Source organism: Balaenoptera acutorostrata, chromosome 9, assembly GCF_949987535.1.
Source record: "Balaenoptera acutorostrata chromosome 9, mBalAcu1.1, whole genome shotgun sequence".
Taxonomy (NCBI): Eukaryota; Metazoa; Chordata; class Mammalia; order Artiodactyla; family Balaenopteridae; genus Balaenoptera; species Balaenoptera acutorostrata.
In genome coordinates this window covers 38,273,508-38,300,604 of record NC_080072.1, presented here as the reverse complement: position 1 = coordinate 38,300,604, position 27,097 = coordinate 38,273,508, and the positions used below count along the sequence as shown (strand labels likewise).

General features: G+C 49.7%; 1 protein-coding gene across 7 annotated transcripts in view; it reads left to right on the top strand.

The window, feature by feature from the left end:
* Window positions 1-333: 333 nt before the first annotated feature.
* Window positions 334-27,097, top strand: part of NAV2 (neuron navigator 2) — a 398,333-nt gene continuing 371,569 nt past the window's right edge. For 5 of the 7 annotated variants that reach the window (XM_057552147.1, XM_057552143.1, XM_057552145.1 and 2 more), the window contains exon 1: window positions 336-1,413. In XM_057552147.1, the coding sequence (XP_057408130.1) occupies window positions 1,156-1,413 (258 nt within the window). In that variant the 5' untranslated portion in view covers window positions 336-1,155. Of the gene's footprint in view, window positions 1,414-27,097 lie in introns of all 7 variants that reach the window. The other 2 variants (XR_009009169.1, XM_057552146.1) reach the window with 2 other exon arrangements.

Below are 27,097 nucleotides of genomic sequence, written 5' to 3'. Positions count from 1 at the left end.
GGAAACAAACTTCCCCGGAGCCTTTCCCGCGGGGCCCCGAGGCGGGCGCTTGCGTTCGAAAGGGCATTTTTCAAAAGGTTTCAGGGACGCGGGGGTGTCAGCCCGCGGGGGAGCGCGAAGCCCGAGCAGCGCTGCAGAGCGGCCACCAGCTGGCTTTGTACTTGCGGCCAAGCGCGGCCCCAGAGTTTCGGCGGCGGCCCGGGAGTTGAGGCCACGCCCCCCTTTGCAGTGAGAGCTGCGGCTGCAGATTGGCCCGCCACGGACCAATCGGCGCGCCGGGGCGGCCCGGGCTGTCAGCGCGCGCCGCAGCCGCGCGGGTAGCAGGCTGTCCTCCCCTGCGCGGAGCCCCGCAGCCAGCGGAGCCTTCCCGGGAAGCGCGGCGGCCGCTCGAGAGCGCTGCGCTGCCCTGCCCAGCCCGCCAGCCGCGCGTCCCGGTGCCCGCGCCCCACGGCCACAGCCTTGCTGCGCTATAGCGCACGGAGCATGTGCAGACCCGCAGGCGCCGAGGTGCTATCTGTCCGGCGGGCTTCTGGGCAGTGGTGACTGTCACGCGTAGAGAGACCTTTCGGGAGCTCTCGCCGCGCCTCTGCGTAGCGGGTGACACTGCGGTGCTCGCGATCAGGGCGGCAGCTGCCTCTCGGTGAAGACGTCTTGGGCTCCGTGCGCCCTCCCTCTCCCCCCTATCGTTCTTTCCCTTCCCCAGCTGCTCGCTCCTTAGCTCGCCCGCTCACACCCGCAGCCTCCCGGAGCGGGAGGCGTGGGTCCCCGCCGCTTCTCTTCCAAAGGGGCCTCCTCACTTCGGAGATGCAGTGACAAGTTAATATGGGCGTCCAAGCCTCGAGTTCCCAGGAGGAGAATCACAAGAGGCAACAGCTCCTGAGCACCCGGAGCCCTTGAACAGGCCGCCCAGGAGGGGCGTGAAACCCGGCTGCAGCATCCGTCCAGGTGGGACCAGCTGAGCGCCGCGACCAAGGCGAGCTCGCCGGATTGCTCCGAGATCCCCGACCCGGGGATATTTTTTTCTTTCCCTCGGCTGGTGGTGGGCGCCTCTCGGGCCGAAGCCCGGCGCCTGCTCTGCTGCCCGCGCTGCCTTTAGCGGTCGCCTCCGCCGCCGCTGCCAGGGACGTGCTGGGAAAGCCGAAGCCCCGGGAGAAGATGCCGGCCATCCTGGTCGCCTCCAAAATGAAGTCGGGACTGCCCAAACCCGTGCACAGCGCCGCGCCCATCCTGCACGTGCCCCCAGCCCGGGCGGGCCCCCAGCCCTGCTACCTCAAGTTAGGAAGCAAGGTGGAGGTGAGCAAGACCGCCTACCCTAGCCAGATCCCCCTGAAATCGCAGGGGCTGCAGGAGCCGGCGGGGGAGGGGCTCCCGCTGCGGATGAGCGGCTCGGTGGAAAACGGGTTCGATACCCAGGTGAGAGGTGCTGTGTGCCGGGGCACTGTTCTGGGAGAAGGGTGAATACTTGCGGGGGGGGGGGGAGTTGGCATGGCCGGATAGGGGACAGGGCTACCCTGTGGGCTGAGAAGGGAACCGTCCCACTTAGGCCGGCAGATTGGGGGTTGCGCGCGGAGAGTGGGCTGGCCAGTGGGTGTGGCCGGGTGACCGAGGTTTGCCTTAAGGAGCTCTGTGAGACCGGGGTGCGGGCACGTCTGCGGCTTCCTTCTGGCGGGCACGGTCAGGGTGTTCTCAAAACTGTGCCGCACTGGCAAAGTCAGGTTCTGCATGTTGAGAGCTTGGCCCCAAGAAGGCAGTGTCTGCTGCAGCGTCTGTCTGTCTGTGTGTCGGTTCAGCAGAGATTCTGTCCCTGCCAAGGAATGGTCCAAGGCCTCGTTGGGCTCCACGCCCTCTGGCCTGGCTGAAAGATCCAGGGAAAGGGGTCTAGGGGTGGCAGTGTACCTGCTCCCCTCGTCTTGAAGATGCCTGCCCCTGCCCCATCCTTTGGGTTGACAGGATTCCAGGCACGGTGCTGGGACTGCAGTAGAAGTGCTCGGTGCACCAGCGGAGGCAGGCAGCTGGAGACTCCTAGCGTCTCGGCTGGCTGTTGCGGTGGGCGGGGGTGCCTGCCTCAGAATGGCTGCCCGAAGCTAAGCCCCTCCTTCCTGGGTAGCAGATCCTGATGCCGGTAGCCCGGGTGACTGGGGCCGGGGTGGGGGGATGACTTGAAAAGAATTGATGACTTCTACCTTTCCAGACAGAGCCCGCATCACCCAGTTCGGCTGGGTGACGGGCCCTAGCCATGCAGTCTCTTTTAAGGAAATCAGCAAGGGCCAATCAGGTTCTCCTGGCCTCCTGCCCTCTCTGCTAATTTTTTTTTCTTTTTTCCTCTTCTGGTAGGAGGGAGCAGGGGCATGCTGTATTTTCTTGGCAGTTAGTCAGCAGGGACTTTTGGGGACAGGCAGACCTGACGGATGTGACTGTCCCGGTCAGGAGAGGCGGGAAGCCAGCGGGGGAGGTAGTTTGGGGCTGGTGTCAGGGAAGTGGCAACAGACCAGCTGACCTTTTTGGCACTTATTCTCTGCTGACACTGTCTCCACCTTCTCCTGGAGATTTCTCTGATCAGAGGCTAGAACTCAACACATTCCTAGCCTTTCTGATGGAGGAACTGGAGCTGGAAGCTAATTGTAAGCAGACTTTTGGAACTCTGGGTTGGAGAAGGCCCTCAAAGCAGATTAAGCTCCCACGCCAGGCTGATAAGCATGCCCCTTGCTGCTGCACTTGCTAAACATGTTTGGAAGCTGACAGGTTTGAGTGATGGTGTGTGGGAGAAAGATTTCCCCCAATGCTCCCAGGGCCTGTCTCTGCCAGGGTTTTGTGCTCTGCGCTCTTTTTCTGCCTTCGGCACAGGTTTGTACGTGGGCTCTGAAATGGGAATGAGTTTGGGGGTGCAACCTTGTGAGGGTTTCCCCTCCATCCTTGGAGACGGGGCTGATGAGGTGTGGTGGGTGGTATGCAGGAGGCCAGAGCAGTGACTCCGGGATGTGACACACAGCCTCCAGCCTGATGAGGAGGACCCAAGGAATGAGGGGGAAAGTGGACACTGGGATCGTTGCTACCCAGGCAACTGTTCTACTGTTGCCCATTTGACCCTTCATTTAACAAACACTGTCGGTGGACTTGCCGTGGGCAGGCTCTGGAAAGGTGATTCATCCCTCTTTTTCCTGAAAAAAATGATCTCCAGCTGCTGCCGGAGGAGCTGGTGTGGTCCAGTTCCCTCGAGGCTTTTTTTCTCTCCCTCGCCCTTGGCCCACAGTCCCCTGGCTGCCCCCACGCCACCTGCCTTGCCCTCAGTGGGACCTTGTGTACTGACCATGTGGATGGTTTGGATGGATTGCTGAGGAAATTGGCCACTTCCCAGTGGGCTATCCTGTTTTTTACCAGCCTGCCCTTTCTTTATTCATGGCCGAGCTTCCTGGAGGCTCTTCTCTGTGGCAGGTACAGATCCTTTGTCTCACTGCCTCACCCTGGCATCCAAGTGACATTGGCAAAAGGGGTTTTCCCATCTTTGGACAAGGCTTCCTCCCCCTTTGCCTGACATGGTGTCCATTCACCATCCAGGAAAGCCTCTCCATACGGATCGAGGACTGTGTCAGATTTGACACATCTGGTACTCCTGGACTCAAAACCTGGTATTTATCACTAGAAGATACTCAGGAGATGATGAGTTCAATGGCAAATGATATCTTGGGGCATCTGACTCCCCTTTTATTCAGGGGGCTTTGGGGAGAAGGCTGGGTTGTGCAGTGGTCAGTAGCACAGGCTTTAAAGTCAGGTGGATATCCCTGGTATCCTGTCTCCACCGTGTACTAGCTGGTGACGTAGTCCATTAACCTCTCTGGGCCTCACTGTTCCCATCTGTAAAAATGGACGTTAAACAACCACACAAATTATGAGGATTAAGAAAAAGAACATATGTAAAGTGTCATATATACATATGTTTATATATAAACATATACATACATCATATAGACATATGTATAGACATATATAAGTAACATGTGTAAAGCCCAGTGTCAGGCAAATAGGAAACACTCAATAAAATGAGCTATTCGTATTGCTAAACCAAGAGATGGGGCATTGTTGAACGTAGATCTAATAGCCTCTCAGTGAGAAAAGGCATAGCTTATTCTGTCAAGCCCTTGAGAAGGTATCATTCAGTTTGCAAGGATTTACAGAGCATCTGTCACATGCCTAATACAGTACCAGCCATGGTGGGAAGATGAGAGAAGTGCCTAGTGTGCCAGGCTCTTTACATACGATCTCATTTCATTCCCACAGTAACACTTAAAGCATATATAACATTTTCTATGACAGTAATTTCCTGTAACATCTTCTTTAATGACAATAATATAATAATGGCGAGTCATCACATAGCACTTCCTATGTGCCAGGAATTGTTCTAAAAGACCTCATTTGATTCTTACAATAATCCAATGAGATAAGTGTTATTATTCTCATTTTACACATGAGGAAACTGAGGCAAGGACCGGGTTAGTAACCCCGTGAGTAGCAGAAGTAGAATTAGGACTCGGACAATCTGTCTCTGGACTCCAAGTCCTAAACCAGCATGCTGTAGAGAGAGAATCATAGGGACTTGCCAGTTACTCGCAGGCCCTGATTTCTAAGACCACTGCTCTAGCCATTGAGCGGGAAGAGTAAGCAGGACTTAGCAAAAGGTAGAATAACTTGCTCCAGGTCATCCTGCTCCAGGGTGGCGAGTGGGAGGCCCAGCTCAGGTTGGTCTGGCTTCCAGGCTGGGGGGTCTTCCCCTCTTCACAGCTGCCTTCCTCCTGGATGCTCTGGCGGACGTACAGGGTGATAAGACACGGCCTGGGCCTTGGAGATCTTATAGTCTAGTTGGGAGGCATGACTTGATGTACCAAGGGCATCAGGCACAACACGAAGAGGGCTGAGAGGTATGCTTGGGGCTGAAAGGAAGGAAAAGGCCACCATGGCTGGAGAAGTCCTGAGGGCCTCACGGAGGAGGCAGGAGATGGCGAGCTCCAGAGATGGGCAGGAATGGCTGGCTGGGGAGGAGAGGGGGTGATATGAGCATGCCAGGGAAGGAGGAGGAGCAGGGCCACGCAGTGGTGCGGAGCAGGAGTGGGTGTCGCCACCGGGAAGCCGCACCTTCGCCTAACAGGTGATTGCTTTGTATCTGGTGTCTTCGTTTTGAAAGGTAATCATGAGCAAAGAACAAAGGCTTCTTGCAGTTGAGGGATTGGATTTGCGTGCTGCCTTCGTGGTCCGTAGTAATCCTGAGCATGCAGGGTAGTTATGAGAAGGTGGAAGGATGGTGTCCATAAAAGACCTGTTTCATAACAGCCCCTTGGGAAATGACAGTGATTATTATTATTAGCTTAGGGTTCAGGATATCCAACATGGTAGTGATGCGGAAAGGACGTGGGTCTCGTGGCTTTTATTAGGCAGCGACTCTCTTGAGCCAGTGACAACCTGTTCTCCCCCAAGCCTGCTGTCCATCGCCATCAAGTGTGAAAAGACCTGACGCAGCCAGCAGCTAGCTTTTAGGTGCAGCCCCACTGTCGACTTGCCAAACCCCTCACCTTGAATCTCTCCCACAAACCTACAGCTGGGGCTCGACCCCCAGAGAGAGGAACTGCTCTGCAGCCGCACATCCCTCCCGAATTCCCCTCCTGGTGTTGGGATACCTGGGCCTTCCCCCAAGAATGAACATTTATAGCATCTGCTCTGTTAACATGGCGTATAAATTATGACCATGTGCAAAGAATTGTTTTAGAGATCTGCTCTGTGTTAGTTCAGAAACTCTGTCCGGCTGACCTTCAGATAAGGAATGCTTGTGAGCTATTTGAGGAGAGGTTAGCCTATTTTTAAGAAGCAGTTGCAGGGGAAAAAAATTATATATATAATATTTTGATATTTCCTGTTTTTAGGAGCCTGGGGTTCAACTTGCAACTCATTTCTTTAAAAAAGTAATTAGAAGTGATTGAAATCCTCTGTGGGTGTTTTAGATGTTTAAAAAGAAAGTGCAGGCGAGGCCCCTGGGAAGAGAGCGCAGCTCCAAGCTTGCAACCTGTTGCAACTTTGCCCCATTGTGTTTTGATTAGAATCCTTGCTCCATCATCAAAGTTGATTATGGATTTGATTAGTGCATTTTTCTGCTATTGTGTTATTCCCTTTCTTCTCTTCCTCGGTTCTTGGAGGGGGAATGTGTAGCGTGGTTATCTGCCAACATGCAAGAATGTTTATAGTTCACGTATTATTGCTTATTCCATGGGTTAATTTTCTGAAGACACTTTAAGGGTGGGACTGGTGGCTAATTTAGGGTATCATTACGTGTGTATATATGTGTGTATAAATACATCTACTTCTGGATATGTGTATATATACATATATACACACACATATACAAATATATACACATGGAACAGCTTAAAGTAATGAGCACATGTAAGCACACACACATCAAAGGCCAGGCTGGGGGAATTACAGCCCAATTTCCAGCTTTCAGAATAGCTAGATTTGCTTCCCACTTCTCATACTCCCTTCCTCTGTGACCGAGATTGAAGCACCAAGTCTTGGTGTCCCATTTTATTGACTTATAAGACATAAGAGGTGTGGCCTTGAGAGAGGTGTTTTAACTAGGCCTTTAGTGAAGCTCCTGAAGCCAGTCTGAAAAAGCCAAACCACCCAGTGAGATTTTGGCTTAAGGTCAGAGACTCGTATTTCTTAGAATCAGTCTCATCAGCAGGGAAGGGAGTAGTTATGGGGCATCTGCTATGTGCTAGGTAGTAGTAGACTGCTATAAATGATTTTATGTATATATAAATTTTATATGTATATGAAATTTAATGTGAAGCACAAGAAACTGGGTAAAATGTAAAGTGGCCCATGCCTTTCATATGAGGAAGCTGAGACCAAGGGAAGTTACCACTTGGAGACAGTTTTAAATGGTAGATTACACTTAACTTGAGAGACAGACCTGGGTTCAAATCCAGGCTTTGGGCAAGTTATTTAACATCTCTAAATGTGTCTTCATCTATAAAGCAGAAACGATGATGCTTATAGGTTGTCTGTGAAGATTCAGTGAGATGATACAGGTAGGTTGCTGAGCACAGAGCCTGGCATGCAATAAGCAAGGAATATGTGATATTGCCTATTTTTATTACCCAAGGTCAGAGCCAAGTTTGGAAACCAGATCTGCCTCATTCCAAGCCTGTGTTCTTTCTACCCTACCTCTCTGCCTCTCAAGTGCACGGTTGATTACATGGAGGACAGATGACTTGCACTGTGAAAGCAGAGAACATAGCGGGGCTTTGGTTAGATGAATGAGGGTCAGGGTCAAGAGTAAATTAATGTAGTCATATCCAGAGTTGTGAAATGAAACCTCCACATTTTGGTCCCAAACATGCCATCTCTATAGCACTAACCAAGCTGAGGGATCTGCTGCAAACCAAACTTATGGGAACCTCCTTTGTACACCCAGTCTGAGCTGGCACTGTCAAGGTGATTGAGTGGAGCTGGCCAATCTGACAGCACTGCCCAGGACCAAGAATGGAACAGTCCCATTGATTGGGCTTCTGAATGGTTTCTTATTGTTCTGAAGGCAGAAGGAAAGCCCTCTTCCCTTACTGCTGGCATGATTGTGGTGGGAGCTGAACCTTGTGATCAGCTTGGTCATTAAGGTGCCCCAAGGCATGGCCAGCTGCCCAGTGGTGTTTTACTGATAGCCACGGGGCCATTTTCAATGGTGACTCTGTCTCTTGGTCACATTGTTCAAAGAGATGGACAATGTGTTCCTAGAATGTCTTGGGCAGAATGGTTCATGTGATTTTGGGAACAAAACTGGGTCAGGCTTTTGTGCTTCAGTCCACACAAGACACTAGTGAGTGACACAAAAGTTTTCGCAGGAACCCCAAGTCGCCCACGCAGAACCTAAAGAATGACTCATGACTTAGTGCTCCATTTCCCAAGGAAAACAGACCCTCTTTTGTGTTTTGCAAACAGTAGCCCCACAGCCTCAGAATATTTTCTCTTTCCTTCCAAGTGAAACCTTAATACCTTTAGTGAATTTTGGTTTGTTCCAACCTCCCCTGTCTTGGTGGAAGAGAAGATAGGGTAGGAAAGGGGGCTTGGTCAAGATAATTATAAAGTTCTTTTGGAGCCTTTGAACAAAATCAGTTACGAGAGTGTGACACTGGAAAAATAATAATGGGCGCTGACACTGACAGAGCATAGCCTCTTACCAGCATAATGCATAGCACCAGGCATGTATCATTTCATTTAATCCTCCCAACATCCTGTTACATAGAAGCTACTTCCTGAAGAGAATAGAAATGACAGCTCTGGGAATCAGCAACTTTGGTTCTAATTTTGTCTCTTTAGATGCTTTGCTGCATGACCTTCAATCAGTTACATTGTCTTTTGAGCTTCAGTTGCCTAATCTATAAAATGAGTAGGATGATACTTGCTCTACTTTTTTTGAAGAGTTGTTGTAAAGCTTAATAGAGGTAATTATTATGAATGAGACTCTGGTTTAAACATCTTACACCATAAATACCCTTTGAGGAAACCAAGGGTAAGAGAGGTTAAGCTACTTTTCCAACTAGCACAGCTGGTTAAGTGGTAGACTCAGGATTTGAACCCTTATCTGTTTGACCTCAAAGTCAAGGTTCTTAAATAGCAAATGTGAAAGCACTTTTTAAAAAATATCTGAAAAGGCATTGTTAATACGGAATCAAAGTAAATTGCTGTAAAATTTCCTTTGGTGTGGTATATATGACATCTGGCTCCTCCCCTCTGCCCCAGAGTTTAGAAATATTGAATATATTCATTCAATATTAAAAAAACATTAGCTGCTTCATCATATCAGTTAACCTCTCTGGGATTTGTAAAATTCTAAGTGTTCTGATGCCACAAGGTCCACTAAGGCGTTATCACTGTGTAACTGGCAAGGCTGGTTCTGGACAGAGGAAGGGAAAAATGGGGAATTTGATCATTTGTTGGCACGCAGAAGCAATCAGATAAATTCAGATTATGGGTCATCGTTAAGACAACAGACCTGGGATCTTCAAAACTGATAATGTCATGAAAAACAAAAAAATTTAAAAGGTAGATGGAGAACTAAACTATTCTAGAAAAGGAGACTAAAGAGCTATGACAACCAAATCCAATGAGAGATCCTTGACAAGCAAAACCATAAATGCTAGAAAGATCGTTTTGGAGACAATGGGAGATATTTGAATACAGATTGTATGTTAGATAGTATTACTCCATCGATGTTAATGGTTTGGGGATAATGTAAGAAAATGTCCATTTTCTTGGGAGTTACATGCTGATATATTTAGAGGTGAAGTATCTTGATGTCAGCAACTAACTCCCAAATGGTTTAGAAAAAAAAAAAAGGTGAGTATATCTGTAGATAGAAGGAGAAAGAAAATGTTGTAAAATGTTAACAACTGGTGAATCTAGGTGAAGATATATGTGTGAGTCTTTCAACTTTTCTGTGTTTGAACTTTTTCAAAATGTTGGGAAGCAAAACAAAGCCTTGGCTAAAGAGTATACATTAGCAATCCCCTTGACATCTGTGGTGTATCCATGAGAACATATATGAGGTAGGAGTGTGTGTGTGTGTGTGTGTGTGTGTGTGTGTGTACTCACTCACAGTAAATAGCCTGGCCAAGTTTGTTTCACTGGGTTTAGGGTCTGGACTCCTTATCTCCTTTCTGGTGTAGTGTGAGAATCTTGGCTTAATTCCTCTTCTTTTATGAGAAGGGTTGCTGAAATCTTATGGAAATCATAAGATCCAGGTTGATTTGATAATCTCTTATAAAAATCTGAGATGTTTCCAAGGTTGAAAGTATAAAAGAGATTTTTTTAATGAGGAAATTTTTTAAAATATGAAAATACCTGGTTGAATTTTACTCATCTAGGCATGAAGCAGGCAAGGACTATGAGTGGAAGCAAGCTCCTTTGTCTGCTTTAACCTCTTCCTCTCCTCACTACTTAGAACTCCTTTGCCTGGCTAAACCCGTCCCATCCTTGACCCATTCAAGTTCAGGCTTAGTGCCATCTCGTCCAGGAAGCCCTGTGCCACCACCACAGTCCGGATGCAGTATCTGTCCTGTGTTCTCCCATAGCCTGCTCTGAGCCCCCATCGCTTGGACTATGGTTGCTTATTTAGCTGGACCATGGCTTCCATGAGGTCAGGGATGTGTCTCTCATGATCTCTGCTGGTACAGCATCAACACATAGTAGGTTCTTAGTTCCTATTTGCAGAAGCAAAGAAGGATGGGAGGGTGAAGATAAAAGAAAGAGTTGAAAAACAGGATTGAGTGGATACTGAGCACCAGCTGTGTTCCTGAAGCTGCAGCTAAGCCATATGGCTTCTGCAGAACTCCCTCTTGGCATGTGAGCTGAGATGATCCCATGATGGTGGGTGGCCAAGCGAGGCCAGTGTCAAAGCTTTCCAACGCCAGGTCTTGGGAAAACTCACCTGGTTGGGTAGCAGGAGGAGGCAGATTCTTTACACAAGGCTGTTTACAGCATCCAAGCTGGCTGGTTGCTCCACTGGAAGAAGGTCTGTCCAGCTGTGATCGTGGCGGTACAGTAGACGGGAAGGGTTGGATGGGCATCGGAGGGCTTTGGCAGATTCCATCCCCACCCCCACCAATAACTTTGGAAGGGGGACCTGAGAAGGGTTCTGAAGGATTTTAGTAGGTTAAGAAAAGAGGATAGGACAAGCCTTCCAGGAATAATGATTTCAGCAACCACTTACGTGCCGTTTCCATACGAAATCTCACTTAATCCTCACACTAACTTTGAGCCCATGTTATTCACCTTGTCTTATCATTAAGGAGAAAAGTGAGGAGTCAGTGGGCAGAGGCCTGAGAAGGGTCATGGAACTTTTACAGGTCACACAGCTGGTGTGAACAGTTGCAGGATTCCAACCTGGTGTTTCTGAATCCAAAATCTGTGCTCTTAACCGCTGCCTTCTTCTGCCAGGAGTTGGAAGAGGCCTGAATCCTATACTGGGGTGCTGCTTTAGTAAACCAAACCTCCAAACCCTCTTCTCCTTGAAGCCCGCTCTCCATTTCCCTGGCCTTGGCCTCCTCACTGTCTCCTTGTCAGGACCTCCTGTGCCTGTCCCAGCCTATTGCCAGAGGCTCTGCATTTACAGAATGAGGAGCCCCGTTGGCTTTTGCTCACATCTTGCTGCAATCTGGGCATGGTCTCCTCTGGCTGCTGCGGCTGCTGTCCCCCAGGTCACCCCCGTGCTGGTGGGCTGGGCAGGGCCATGTGCCTGACAGCTGGCAGGACCTCTTTCCTGTACTCCTGCTGCAGCTCTGCAGACAGTCCCCATTTCATACTGGTTTGCTTTGATTCTTTTCAGACCTGAGAGTGACGCATGTTGACGTCAAAAAATGTGGGCCACGAGCATCCTGGAGCTGTCAGACCTTCCAGTGTGTGAACTTTGCTTGTTAACTGTCTCTGGACAGAGGAAGGCAAGCGCTGGAGGGGAAAGTACCATTTGGGTGACAAAACCAGATTTAGAAGAATCAGGCTTACTTGGATGTCTGCTTAGTGATCTGTGCCTCTATGGACTAGATATTTGGGATGTCTGAGACAGTGTAGACCTTGGAGGCCATCTATTCCCAAAGCTCCATTGTGCAGATGGGGAAACATAGCCCAGAGGGGGGCGTGACTTGCCCATGGTCACCCAGCTTTGAGGGCAGAGCAAAAACTGGGATCCAGGCCCCCTGACTCCTGGCCCAGTGTCCTTTCCACCTCACTCATGGCGATCAGATGTTCTGTTCTGAAGTGCCTGATGTTTTAAAGAATTAGAACCAGCCCTGAGCTATGTTCTTTTCCCCTTCATCTACTAAGTCGTTAAGTATTGTTTTAAAAGAAAAATTTATTGAAGTATAGTTGATTTACAATGTTGTGTTAATTTCTGCTGTAGAGCAAAGTGATTCAGTTATACATATATATACATTCTTTTTCATATTCTTTTCCATTACGGTTTATCACAAGATATTGAATATAGTTCCTTGTGCTATACAGTAGGACCTTGTTGTTTATCCATTCTGTATATAATCATTTGCATCTGCAAATCCCAAGCTCCCAATCCATCCATCCCCAAACCCTGCCCCGCTTGGCAACCACAAGTCTGTTCTCCTAATTCTTTCATATTTGAAAGCTTTTGCATTTGGCTTAGTGGATCAGAAAACCAGGCCCTCTTTGTGGATCATATAATTGTGGCAACAGACCACCATTCAACACCTCTGGGCCACTCTCCATACATCATCTCATTTAAGCTTCACCACAATGTGATAAGGCTGGTGGCATTTCATCAGTTTCATGTATGAGGTGCAAATGAGGTCGGTAACTTGACTGAGATCACACGGAGTCAGTATTGGAACTCTCTAATTTCACATCTGTGCTTTTTCTACCAAATACCTTAGAGCCCCACCCCCAGGCTGGAAGTCAGAGAGACCTAGGTTAAGATCCTACCTCCCCATTTATTTACTGGACATCTAACTTCCCCAGTGCTGGTGTAGGGCCTGGGACACTGTAGGCCCTCAATAAATAGTTGTTGAACTGCAGCTTGGACAAGTCAGTCTAACCAAGCCTCCGCTGCTTGAGGGAAAGTGTAGCATTTCAGTGGGTCATGCAGATCAAAGCAATAGTGTATATAAAAATGCCTGGCATGGGGTAGATAAGATCACTTATTTACTGAGCACTTACTATGTGCTGGGTGTTCTTCTAAGCATTTTATATGGATTTACCCATTTAATCATCATAAAAGCAATAACCTCTGAGGTAAGCACTTTTGTTATTCTCTCCATTTTACAGGTGAACCAAGGCAGGTAGACCATAAGCAACTTGCCCAAGGTCACCCACCTATAAATGGAGGAACCAGGCCTGAAACTCAGCAGTGCTGGCAGAGCATGCATCCTTACCCACCGTGTGGTCTTCCCTCTGTGCTACTCCTAACTACACCCAAATCTAGTTGAGGGTGGGGAAGAGAGATGAGGGCACAGAGATGGAAAACAACTTGTTTAAGGTTCTTTAGCGTGAGAGGTAGTAAAACCCCACTAAGATTTGCCTTCCTAAAGTAGCCTGGGGCTCTGTTCTTTAAAAGGTGCTGCCTCTCTATTGGGAAAGGACAAACTATTTAGTCCTGGGAAGCACTCCCAAACAGGAGATGGTCACTAAGAATCAGTGACTCCCAATTTGCCTGGGGGAACTGTGTGGTTTTCCCCTTGGGTCCCTGCTTCTCATCATTTGGAATCATTTCTTCTCTGGATTGCAGAGCAGAACCAATATAAATTTGACCTAGTCCCTAGAAATGTTTACCTGGCTAAAAATATGCCAGCTTTGATATATTTTTAGCCAAATTTAGATGTGAAGTATATGCATTGCCCACACCCATGTATTAGGCATGAACTGTTGGTACATTTTGTAACAGGAAACTGCTGGTTTTCCATTCCAAAGAACTGGAATTCGGTCAGAAATTTGTCATTTGCAAATGCCAACTCTCACCACATTCCACTGCTGTTTTTAAGAACGTCTCGTCACCTGGATTCGGAAGAAGCAGGCCATGGGCGAGGCCAGGCTGGTCAGGCTGTCTTGGTGCCTTTTCTCCGGGTCTGGTGCCTTCCAAGCAACCTCCGCCTGGCTCTCCCCAGGCCCACGCCATCTGCACTGTGTTGCCTTTGGATTAGTGTATGGGCAGACAGGGTGCTTATTTTAGAACTGGAAGGAGAAGAGATGTATCAATAAAAAAAAAAAAAAAAAAGCTGGGAAGGAAAAATCCATTCAGTGGTTTTAAAATATCTCTCCCTTAAGAGGACAGATTATTTTTGTTTCTTAAAAACAACTGGGTGATTTGCTCCTCGAAACAGAGTTGGAATGAGAGATGTATAAGACTGTGAAAAAGGAGGGGGCTATCAAGGTGGCCTATGGGTTTCACCACCCTGGCCTTTTCACACAGCGCAGGTCATTTCCCCCAACCTCCAAAGCCTCTCCTGCTCCTGGCTGGCAGGCTCTGGAACCTTAGAACTGTATCACAAAGATCCTGTTTCCTTACCTCTTTATTTTGGAGATGATGAAGCCGAGCCTCGGGGCCTTTGCACTTGTTCTTTCTGACTGGAATGTCTTCCCCAGATATTGATGCTGCTTATTCTCTTACCCTCAGTCCCTGCTCAGATGCCCCTTTATCAGTGGCGCTTTTTCTGACAACCCTATATAAAATAGCAATCCATCCTTTTATATCTCCTTGCCCTGCTTTAGTTTTCTCCAGAGCCAGAGCAGTCTACTCTAAGACATGTTTTGTATTTATTATCTTGTGTCTTCCTCTATTAGACTTTCAGCTCCATGAGAACCAGGGCTTTGCCTCTCTTGTTTACAGCTGTATCCCCTGCACCTAGAACAGTGTCTAGCACATAGTAGGTGCTTACTAAATATTTAGTGAATAAACAGTAGGGACTTGTACAGGATTCCAGGCAGGTCTGGGACTAGCATCTAGGTCTGACTCGAAGTCAAGGACTCTTACTTACACTGTTTCTCCAGATGCTACTAAGAAATCTACAGTGATCAGGTTGGGGAATTCTTACCCTATGAGCAGACTCTTACTTGGTCCTAGTTGAGAGCTGGATCCACAGTAGAAGAGAGAGGTGAGAACTGGATTTGCCAGCGTACACTGGTTCCTTTTTGTCTTCAGTTTTCTTTCTTTCTTTTCTCCCCTCCCCCACCCCTCCTTCCTCCCTCCCTCCCTCCCTCCTTCTTTCCTTTCTTTGTTCTGGCTACTTTTTGTGCTTTAACCCTCGTTAATAAAAGTTTGGTCTATGGACCAGCAGTAATAGCATCCTCTGGAGGCTTGGTAGAAATGCAGAACCTTGGGCCTAGCCCCAGACCTTCTGAATCAGAATTTGCATTTTAACCGGACCTCAAGATATTTCATAGGCAAATTAAAGTTTAAGAAGCAGAAGAACAGTTACGTCCTCACCCCTTCAGAAGTACTTAAGAGAAACCTTCCTATAAATACTCAGTTGCATCTTCTGTCTGGAGGCACAGGCCCCATTGCCTCTAATAACCCTACCCTCTGATTAGGGATGGGAGGGATGGACAGGGCAACCCTAGAAGAGGGTACCATAAAAGAGACTTCTAGAATCTGTGGCCGCTTCATTTCTTACATTGCTCTGTCTTACTCACCTGTGCACTGGGCTTTGTGGCTAATGCTTGGTCAGCGTGATGGGAGGCTGTAATCTGCCTGGTAACTGCAGAAGGAAGGGAGATCTTGTCTTTGGCCTGGGAATTCAGGATCAATGGACCTCAGCTCTCCTCTCCGCTGGTGTGCTCTAGGCTGGCCGAGATGGCATCTTTCAGGACCTGGAGGCAGTTCCATCCCAGCCCTTCTCACAGCCAGCAGTGAAATCCTCTCCAGCCCCTTCAGCAAAGGGAGGACAGCCCTTCCTCCCGTCTGACTAGAGCCCAACTCCCAGGTTCCTTTGCTGTTTGGAAGTCTCCTTCCAGTTCTCCTTGAATTGCAATAGGAAATTGCACTGCATGATTCTAGCATAGCTCCGTGAAGGAGTGCGCCCCAGAGAACCAAGGGGAGCGGCTCGCTCCAGTGGCCATGCTGGGGTCTCCATCCCCGCCTAGGGAAGCCCTGTGAATGGGCAGGTGCCGTGCAAATGTAATCTGTCTCCCTGCTGAGGCGTTTCTTTCAGTCATGCTGCGGCTGGGTACTGATTTGTGGAAAGCCCATTGATAGGAGCAGAGCAGATTAATTGAGCCCCTGGATCAGGCTGTTTGGTGAAATTATTGTCTAATGCTTTTAGAGGTGGGAGTTTTTTTGTCTCGTTCTGTGTAAATCAGGGCTACTTAAAAGCTGCTTACACGGCCACTGGTACCATAGAAACCGCCCATCCCTGAGCACATGCCTGGCCCAGTCAGGCATGGGCCACTGCAGGTGGAGGAAGAGGACTTGGTCACCTTGCTCTGGAGTCCACAGGAGGGAGGAAGGTGGTGGAGAGAGTCAAGGGGGGCTTTCTGTTCCTTCCCCAGCTCCCCTAAACTTGTCTCATTTAACCTCATCCGAGTCACCTAGAGGAGGGACATCCCCAGCCTCCCTCAAGTCCAGACTGGGTCCTGATGGGAACAGGGAAGCTGTCCCATGACGGGGAGATGATGAGTCTGATGCTAAGATGTTTGCGGGAGTGTGCATGTATGCACGCGAGTGCACAGGCACGCGTGCGTGTGTGTGCTTCCAGATGCTCCTTGAGGGGCTAGAGAAAATCCATTTCGACCGCTGGCAGCACCCTAGCATGTGAGCAGTGAGGCTGAAAGAGCACTGTTGTGGGAGTCGAGAAACTTGAGTTTTCTCTCTAGACCTCCTTGAGCAAGCCGCATGACCTGGGCGCATGGCCAGTCATTCTTTGCCGGGACCACGTGGAGCTGTCAAAACAGAACACACGTCCAGACATCTCCCTTCCAGATATAGGCCTGGGGTGAGGCTTCGGCATCTGTATTTCTCAGGGCTCTGCAGGGGATTCTGATGCACGGTCTGGGGTGAGAGCTACTGGAGTTGAAACCAGCTCTTTCAGAGAAGTCAGGATAATGAAGTGGGTAAGAGCAAGCGGTCACGGCCACATGGACCAGGGTTTAGATTCCAGCTCTGCCCATGTAAGGTGAATTGCTGATAAACTTGTCCTTTCTTCCTCATCTGCTCTAGAGGCATGAGAGTCACGACCTCACAGGGCTGCTCTGAGCCTTAAAGTGTATGAAGCATGTGGCAAATACCTGGCATGTGATGAGTTCTCTGTAAATGTTAGGTCTCAGGTGTGTGTATTTGTGTTTTCTGCTGTACTCTAATATATGGATAGAAACCTCTCAAGTTAGTCCAAGGAGAATGCAACTGGGAAATGAGATGGCAGAGCTCAATTTTATTAGTGTAATTTGGCAATAAGGAAACCAATTCATTCATTCTTTCAGACAGTTATTAACAGGAAAAGGAGTGTGCAAAGAAAGGTCCTGCAGGGCCAGAGCGCGATGCCAGGCGTGCCCCTCTTCCTCCACAACAGTGGTTCTTAAACTTCACTGTGCATCCGTATGACCTGGGCACTAGTTAAATATACAGAATCCTGGGCCCCAGCCTCAGAGATGCTGATTTTGTAGGTCTGGGGGAGGCCCAAGAATGTCTATTTTTGGCAACTGAATGTGCAGAAGATGGTCTGCAGCCCTCACTCTCTGACAGAGGCTGGTCCAGAGGGAAAGATCAACTTAGATGATTAAGAGAAGGAGGTAGCTGGGTGAGTGGGGGCAGGCAAGAATGGGAGCCTAGACAAGGTGAGAGGAGCTGGGTTGGAACGCATGCATGCGAGATGCAGAGAGAACAGAGCAGCATATTCAGGATTTCGTGTGCTGAGTAGAGGGTGGAGGGCTCTGGTGGACAGGGGGCCCTGGCTCCTCTCCCTGCTGCCAGGGGCCAGGGCTGCCATGGAGGGTGGGCGTCATACCAGGATGTCAGCCGCTGGAAAGGGTTAACTGGGACTCCTGGTTAAGGGCTGTGAACCCAGGGTATGTGCCCCTTTGTCCTCTGCTTAAGGCCCAAGCTGGCTGCCTGTAAGCTGCCTGGCAGTGCCCATAGAGTTCAGCATCTGTCTCTCTGTTTGCTCATTCGGAAATCAGAGCCCAGGAACAGCCTGGAGGTGGGGAGACCTGGAAGGGTAAAGTCAGTACGAGATGCTCAGGACCCCAGAGAGGGGTGGCAGAAGGGGCGCCAGAGATGAGAGGAGGAGTTGTGTGTTGTGTGTCAGTGCTCCTTATCACGGGCTGTGTGGGCTGAGAGGGGCCTGAATCAGAGTGCCAGGTCTACGAGGGGCCCAGTGTCCACTTGTGAAGGCCTGAACCAAGATATCCCCCTAGCAGTGGCCTTTGGATCTGCTGGTCACAGGAGAGCACACTTCCTGGGATCTTCCGTGGATCAGGAAGAGGTATAAGAAGGGATAGAGGGGAAGGGAACATTTATTCAGCACCTACTATGTGCCAGGCTCCATGCTACATGCTTACGTGTTTTACCTCATTCAGTGTCCACCTTAGGAGGGAGGTATCAGGAGTCTTGTTTTACAGGTGGAGAAAGAGAGGCTCAGAGAGGTGAAGCAACTCGCCTAATCCCACACAGCTAGGACTTGGCAAAGCCTGGGCTGGAGCTCGCTCTGTCTGGCTGCGGTGAATCGCCCTCAGATCCTCAGTGAACGTAGGGGAGGCCCTGCTGCTCAGCCCTCAGGTGCGGGCCCCTCGGAAGCCTGGGCGCCCCGGCCGGGGCAGGGGCGCGGTGTGGGCAGAGCACCCCGGAGTCCCGTGACGTGTGGGGCATTTCGGTGCCCTCCGTCAACAATCCAGTCTTCAGTAATGCTGCCCTGGCTGCCGGCTGCTTTTGCCACAGCCAGAGACCCCACCCACACAGGCAAAGGCTGCGGCCAAGGGCACCCAGGAGGGGGGGAGGTGCCCTCCAGAGGGGCCTCTGCAAAGCCCCTGAATGGCCCCATTGAGGCGCAGGCAGGATGACAATGGCCCGTTGGGGCCCTCGGTCCGGGTCCGCTGAGCTGAGAGGGCTGGGGCCCGGCAGGCAGCGCCGGCTCAGAGGCCAGATGCTGACTTCCAGGGCAGGGAGCCAGCGCCCCTGACGCGCTCTGAAATGCCAGCCCCGCTTAATGGGGAGCAGCCAGAGCAGACTCCACACTCCTCCCCGTGCCGGGAAGACTGCGAACCCAGCTCCCAGCCATAGGCCGGCTCTCCGCCTCCTCCTGTGCCCAGGCCGGGCCCTGACCCGCGGACACTGGGGACTGTGGTCGGCTCTTTCCAGGGTCCCCTCAATCCTCAAGGGCATCATTCTCAGCCCATTTGGAGAAATAACGCCCACCCCAGTAACTTAGGGCACCCGCAGGTGGAGTGGCTAGGTAGAACGCAGGCACCCAGTTAAATCTGAATTTCCAATAAATAGTGAATAATTTAAAAATTATGTTTAAGTACGTAACAAATATAAATAATCGATAAGGCCTGAACCAAGATGTGGGTCCATTTGGTGTGTCATGGACACACTTAAACTAAAAATTATTGGTTGTTTATGTGAAATTCACATTTAACAGGGTACCCTCTATTTTCCGTTGTTAAATCTGACAGTCCTAGCTAAGGAAGCCACAGTGGGCACACGCGTGGAGGGGCTGGGACTCAGCTGGATTTTCGTCCGTGCCGCCAGGGTGGGGCACGTGGAGGCGGAGTCCTCTCCTGCGTACATTCTCCACCTCCCGCTTCCCGTACCTGGGGTGCTGGCTGCTACGCTTAGTAGGTGCTTTACTGAAAGGCAGCCACTGCCCCCTGGCTCTTCCTCACCCCCGCTTCCACGAGCTGCATCTTTCTCCCCCAGATCCCACAGTGGGAAGGGAAGCTTTGAGGTGCATTTCCAGTTGGTGACTATTTACTGAGCACCTCCCTGTCACACTGGGCTGAACCCTGGCGACTTAATGGTGAATGAGCCACACGTGGCCTCTGCCCTCAAAGGAGCTTACAGGCCAGTAGGGGAGACATGCAGTGAACAAACGAGCAACCACGATTCAGCAAACCATGAACACTGAGGGCGGGTGGAGGGAGTCACAGACGGGCTCTCTCTGAAATCCCAGGAGGACATCGCCCCCACACCTGCACAACCATACTAACACAAAGAATAGGGGTCTTGGAGTTAGAGGATCCAAGTTGAAATCCTGGGCCGTATCGCATGGCTGACTAGCTGTGTGGCCCTGGGTAAGTCATTGAACCTCTCTGAGCCTCAGTTTTCCTCATCTATCAAGTGGGAACAATATACCTTGCCTCTGGGACTGGTGTGAGATTCCAAGTAAAATAGTGAATGTGAACATGTACTGCCAATGCAGGGTTCTAGATGGAGTGAGTGTGTGTGTATGTGTGTGTGTTGGGGCATGGAGGGTAGGAGTGGAAGGAGGGGGAAATACAGGCGGGCCAGGAATGTTTAGGCCCCAGGCCTTCTCCATGCCCCTCCGTCCTAACCCCCTCAGCACACTGGTTCTCTGCCTGGCATTGTTATTGTCAGTTTTTTATATCATTCTCCTTCTGTCTCAGGTGAATAACAGTGATACCAGATGTTTATATGGTATTTTACTTTTTGCAAAGCATAGTGATTAAGAGCATGGGCTTGGGGATTCAAACAGGCCTGGGTTCAAGCCTTGTCTCTGCTCTGTGACCTCAGGGAAGTACTTAACATCTCCATGCTTAGTTTTCTCCTCTGTAAAATAGAGCCTCACAGGTGTGGTTGAGAGGATGAAGAGACCCGTCACATAAAGCACTTAGTGTGGAGCCTGGCACGTAGCAAGTGCCCAAGAAATGGGCAGCTATTAGCAGGGTCTTATTTGAGTATCTTAACAACCTTGTGAGGGAGTAATTATTAGGTGGAGAAGTGAAGGTTAGGGAGCTTAGGTCACCAGCCTAAAGAGGTATAGTCAGAGGGATGGCTGTGGAGACTGCACCCTTGGCTTCTCTGGAGGCCTTTGGTCACCCGGGCTTCAGGGGACTCTGCTTCTAGCTTTCATCTGGATGCCTCTCTGAGGAGTAGCCGGTTTCAGGCCCTCCTTGCCCAGTCGTGGTCTGGTCCAGACACGTGGGTGTCTCCCGAAGATCTTGACATGCCTGCTGTGCTAGGCCTTGCCCTGCCCAGCCCCCTGGGAGGCAGAGAGAAAGAACATCCTTTAGGAATCTGAGGATTTATGCGCGTCACACCATCCATTCTTCCTTTGCCGGGCTTGAAGTCTGAGATGTGGGCATCTTTATTACCCTCTTAAACCTTTTTGTCAGCCGATGCCTGCACAATTATGCTGTTGGCCTGGATGCTAGTTTTATTGTCTTGAACAGAAAAGCAGCTTTGAAAAGAGGGGGCATTTCTGAGGAGTGGGTGGGGTGAGCTTCTCACAGGAGAGGCCTTTCCACCGACTGCTTCACCCTCCTGTGGAGCAGGTGGATTAAATTGCTACTTTAGGTGATACTCTGGTTTCCAATAGAATAATGATCAACAGCCCGCGATTGTTGAGGGGAGGGGAAGGGAGCTCATCTTTACTGAGCACCTGCTGTATACACAGCACTGTAGTGGGGCTTCTTTCCCAGCGTCGGGTTAGGTCCCCTGACTGCCCTCTAGGGTCAGGCCTTAGACCCATTTTGCAGATGAGCAAAATGCGCTGGAGAGGCTGGCTGATTTGATCTAGGTCAAGTGGCTGGTAAATGGTAGCACCAGCTTTTGCGCTCAAGAGCGTTTGGCTCCAGAGCCCATGACTGGCTGTCTGTCACCCACACACCTGGGTCTGCGTGCAGCATCTTCGAGGGCACAGCGTGCTCCACCTACCAGACAGCGGGCATTAAGCCGCTTGGTGCCATTAAGTGCCCAACCTCTGGACAGAGGACCTAGGCTTCTGAGGAAGATGGGACAAGAGCTGGTTTCTGATCTCCCCTCTTTCCTTAAAGAGGATAAAGGATTTGGGTACGTGGAGGGAGGAAGGAGGGTTTTCCGAGGACCAGAAGAGCCTGTGCAAGGCCTAGAGGCAGTAATGATCATGGCCTTCATGCAGTGAGGGGTGACATTGAAGAGACGTGCTTTGACCGAATATATATATGGGAAGGTGATGTTCAAGGCAGGCTGGAGGCTGGAGAATGAGGGCCTTGAAGACCAGTCAGGGACATTTGGTTTCAGTCCCAGAGAGTGAGGAGCCATGATGGGATTCTGAGTAGGGGAGGGCAGGCTGAAAACAGTATCTAAGGAGATCATCTCAGAACACTGCGATGAAAAGGATGGAGACTAGAGGCCTGACCAGGGATTGTTGGCAATCTTAGTACTAATATTGATGATGGTGATGGTGACAATGGCCAATGTTTACTGAGTGTTTACTATGTGCTAGATACTCTTCTAAGACTTTTACATGTATTAACTTGTTAAAAGATTGCAGCAGTCTTATAAAGAAGGTACTATTATTAGCCCCATTTTACAGATGAGGAAACTGGCACAGAGAGGCAATAAGGGCTTGGAATAAAGACGGGCATTGAGGCTGGAGAGGAGCAAGTAGACCTAAGAGTCATTGGAGGAAGAACAAGCAGAGGACTTGGCGCCCCGTGTTGAGGAAGAGATGAAGGAGGGGAGGCTGTGTAATGACTCCAAGGGAAGCTGTTGCTTTTTGATAGCAGCCAATTTCCAGGTGGGTAGTTACGGGTGAAGTGACCACACAGCCAGCAAAGGGCAAGGTAGCAATTTCCTCAATGCCTGTGAGAAAATGTAAATGTAAGATTTGAAAGGCAGAATATAATAAACCAGTGCCAGACACAGACACCGCAGCACGAGCGAGGTCATCAGCTTCAGGACGGGGAGGATGGCTTAAGAGAAGGGGACTTGGATGGGTCAGTTTCAAGAAGGCTCGTGCCAGCCGTTTCCTTCCTTCCACGTGCTGCCTCAAAACATGACTGCCCTGGGTCCCTTTCTCTTGAGCTCTTTGCCCTTCCTTCCTACTCACACTCAGTCTGATGCAAAACAATTCATGCTAAGCATTCCTGACCAGCTGGGTTAGGTATCCGTCTTTCCAGGTCACACGGTGGCATTTTAACAGACCTTCAAAAGTTTGACTAAAGGACGTGGGGAAGTGAGTAATCCCTGTGGGCTGGGCAGGGACAGGAGAGGCTCACACATCCCCCCCCCCAGAAAAAGGTGAGAAGGCTGGAGTCTCCGCCTGGGCCTGGAATCAGAGGCCTCGGACCTGGATCCCCAGTAAAGTCACAGACCGCACACTCTCTCGGCCAGGTCTGCCATGGAGGGCTGGGCCAGGCCCGCGATCCTCCTCTCAGGCTGGCGGTGTGGGAGACCACCCTCAGCCCTCCAGCCCCACCTCGGTGGTATGTAGTTATTATAAGCACAGAATCTCCGGTCGGCCAGGCCAGAGCTGGGTCCTGGCCTCATGCTCTCTTCTCTGTGACCTTAGTTTTCTCATTTGTAACATGTGGATAGTAATAATACCTTCCTCATAGCGTTGAGGGGACTAAATCAGAGAAGGCCTGTAACGTGCTTAGCCCAGGACCCAGCATGTAGTAAGTGCTTACTAAATGTGAGCTGCACTTGTCGCTGCAGCCCCACTCTGAACCTCTCCAGGAGACCTAAGACTTCTCCATGGGTGTTGTGACTAAGCCTGGTACCTGGCAGCTTGGTGCCGCCGGTGGCAGTGGTGCCTGCCCACCCTCCCTGGCTCTCTCAGCCAGATACGTGGGTGGTATTGGGGTTCGCGTTGCCCTGGGAGCAGCCCTCTCCCCTGGCATCCTAGACAGGGTCTTGTAGCGTTCCTTTCCAGCCCTGCAGAGGTTTCCATCAGAGGTAATAATAGTTCCAGCCAATACTTACAGACCACCTGCTGTGTGCCAGGCACTGGACTGATTAATTTAATCCTCACAACTATTCAGGAAGCAAACACTGTTGTTGCCCACATTTCATATGGGAGGAGATGGAGGCAGAGCAAGTTTAGGTCACTTGCTTGCGCTTGGAATCGTACAGCCGAAATCAGAAGCAGGACTCCGGCTCCTCACTGCTATGCTGTTCTGAACAAAGGAGTTTGAAGCCTTTCCCTCTGCACGATGCGTGAGATTTTAATAACTTCCCGAGAGCCCAGGAGGTTTGCTGTTTCTCTGAGCGCAAGGGACCAGAGCCATCTGTTGGGTGCTTTTTTGAGGGAGCTGGTGTGACTTGTTTCAGGGTAAAATGCAGAGAAATAGCATCACTTTTTTTTCTCCCATGGTAAAAATAAGCTGCAGGGTTGGAAAGAACAAGCTGAAGTTGGGAGGCTGACGTTGTGGAGAGGAAGGTGCTTGAGTACTAGGGGCTGCCCACCTGGGTGCCATCTGCTGCCATCTGCCCAATTTGGGGCCTACATCAGCCTGACCTGCCAGCACCTGTCCGGTCGCCAGCATCAGCCCTCAGAAGCACAGGATCTTTCCAAAGAGTTTTTGGCTCAAGGCAGCTCAAGGGACAGAGAGAGGTCCATGGGGGGTGGTGACAGTTCAAAACACATTGTCCCTTCATAGTATGCGGCAGTGACCGTGTATCTCCCCCTCTCGTTATCAACCAGCTCCAGACACAAACTGGGCATGGCGTTTGATCATGAAACATGTTTTTTAAAAATGAAAAACTAGAAGTTGGTGAAGTTGAGATTATGTTAATGTATGCAGTTTCCACTGCTGCTAGGATTAAAAATAGCTTCCTCTTAGGAAAACTGGAGCTACTCACTGTCAGTCTGCCTTCTAGGCCACCTCTTGTTGGGGTCCAGGGCTGCCGGGCTGGACCCAGGGCAGCCTCCATGAGGACCTCCATGGCTGTCCCAGGCCCTGGAGCTTTGCTGAAGCAGAAGATAAAGAGACAAGAGCAAAGTCTTTACCAGTATGTTTAATACAACATGATCTGCTGAGCTTCAGTGAGAACTCTTGTCAGCATTAAACACCCAGGGAATATTCTAGTCCTTCCCAGGGAATATCCTGGGGCACCTAGCATCTGTACTAGGTTTGTGCTAAGCAAACATACTGATTGATTTGGAGATCAAAGTCAATAACCGTCATTTGTTGAATGCCTACCATGGGCTAAGATTTTTTTATATATAAGATTTCTCATGTCTTGCTCATATAAGCTTATAAGGAAATTACAATTATATCCATTTCACAGAAGGGATACCTGAGGGTTACTCTGTATATTTGACTTGCTAACAATCAGAGAACTAATTGATGGCAGAGCTGGGATTTGGACCAGGTGTCTATACTCATAATCACTTTGCCAGCCTGCCTTCCCCAGCCATCTGGATTTGGGCAACAAAATGCAAGTACAGTTTTGACCCTTGAACTGCACGGGTCCACTTATATGCAGATTTTTTTCAGTAGTAAATACTACAGTACTACATGATCCGTGGGTAGTTGAATTCCCGATTGCAGAACCACAGATACGGAGGAACTGGTATACAGAGGGCAGACTGACTACAAGTTATACTAGAATTTCCCACTGCATGGAGAGTCAGTGCCCCTAACTCCTGCATTGTTCAAGGGTCAACTGTAATTTGGAAAGATTTGGGGACCTGTAAATAAATTCACGAGGCTCCTAAACCAAAATGCTTACACTCCACTCCACAGGAAGGAGGGAGGGAACTTGCCCCATGTCACTCAGCCAGCAGACCGGCCGAGCTGGGATTCAGACTCACATCTGCCACCTCCAAAGCCCAAACTCGCATGACATCTTCTGCCCCAACTCTGCTGTTCCAGGTGTTGATCATGGCTACCCTTTGTGTTCATTTTAATCAGATTTCATCAATATAAACATTGGTGGAGTCTTCCTTTAGGGATTGCGTAAGCAAAGCCTCTCCTAGGCTATATAGGGCCCCTGACAAATATTTTTGAGGGGTTCTTATCTATATAAAAAAAGTTTGTTGCCAAAAGTCAGTGTGCCAACACCATTTGGATAGGGCAACCTCATACAATCTCATGAAAGAACTTCAGTCCCAGCCAAGAGGACCCACACTCTTGCTCTCCCAGAATTGAGGCCCAGCCATGGAGCCCAAGACACCATTGGGGTAATTTCTGGAACTCCTTGGGGCATCTGGTCAACACCATGAGCGGGTAGAAGTTCAGAGGGGTCCCTGAAGGGAGAACTGAGGACAGGGAGCCCCACGATTCCAGGTGTTAATTGGGGCGTACTGGCTGGTCCCAGGCTGTGGAGGGAGACTGAAGATTTCTAGGAAGGCACTCAAAAGCCTGATTTAAAGGACAATAGTGAGCACAGAGACAAGAAAATATGAGGGAAAGAAAGGGAAGAAGGGAGTGATTCTGTCTTTTTATTAAACATCTTCTATCTGCCAGGTACAGTGTTCAGCAGGGTGGGGAAGGAGAGGCCAGGATAGGGTGAACAGGGAGGACAGAATCCACGCTTTCCTGGATCTTACAGCCTGGTGGGGGAAACAGGCATGAATTACATCATTACAAGGAGGAAGGGATAGAATGAGTAGGGAGGCAAGGGGCCCATCTATCTAGTAGATAATTCCAAAGCAGAGTAACATGGTGGAAGGTGGTATACCATGATCACAGACTTTTGGGTCAAAGAGACTGGATTCAAGAACCGTCCTTGACTTATATACACTACCAAATGTAAAATAGCTAGCTAGTGGGAAGCAGCCACTCAGCACAGGGAGATCAGCTCGGTGCTTTGTGACCACCTAGAGGGGTGGGATAGGGAGGGTGGCAGCGAGACGCAAGAGGGAGGAGATATGTATATGTATAGCTGATTCACTTTGTTATACAGCAGAAACTAACACACCATTGTAAAGCAATTATACTCCAATAAAGATGTTTAAAGAAAAGAAAAAAAGAACCATCCTTGCTCCTTCCTAGCTCTACGCCTCTGTGCAAGACACTTAAACTCCAAGCTTAGTTTGCTCATCTGAAAAATGGGGATAAGAGTTCCTACCTCCCAGGGTGCTTGAGAGGGTTCAGTGAAATCGTGCACGGAAAGAAAGCCCTCAGCTGGAAGTCTGATGCACACACAGTGCCCAATGAATGGTGGCTATTGCTAGTTATTATCTGATTTCTCAGGCTTAAGTAGATCTAAAGCAACTGACTAGGAGGGCCGGGGTAAGTAGGCACTCTGACAGCCCAGTCGTCAGCTGGCAGTGAAACCACAAGGGAAGAGGGGACTGAAAAACCCACTGTTTTCTCAGCCCTGAGAGCGATTAATGATGGTTGTGATGCTTCTTGAGCCACGAGGAAGAGGTAAACTTCTGCTTAATGTATTCCAATTTTTGAGAAGGTGAGGGTGCATAATATAGGGCTTTCGGGGGGATAAAAAGGGCTAAAATAACAGTTTGGATGCTGGTTATGTTTTGCACGTCGTGTGGCCCAGGCAGAGCAGGAGCCGCTAGATGTATGTGTTCTGAGGATCCATCTGGAGCCTGTCAGCCTTGCTCAGGCTGGATTTCCAGTTTGGGAGATGTAGATCTTAAATGGGGGTGACAGATGTGGGAGAGGCACATCCAGGAGATGAAGAGACAACTCCATC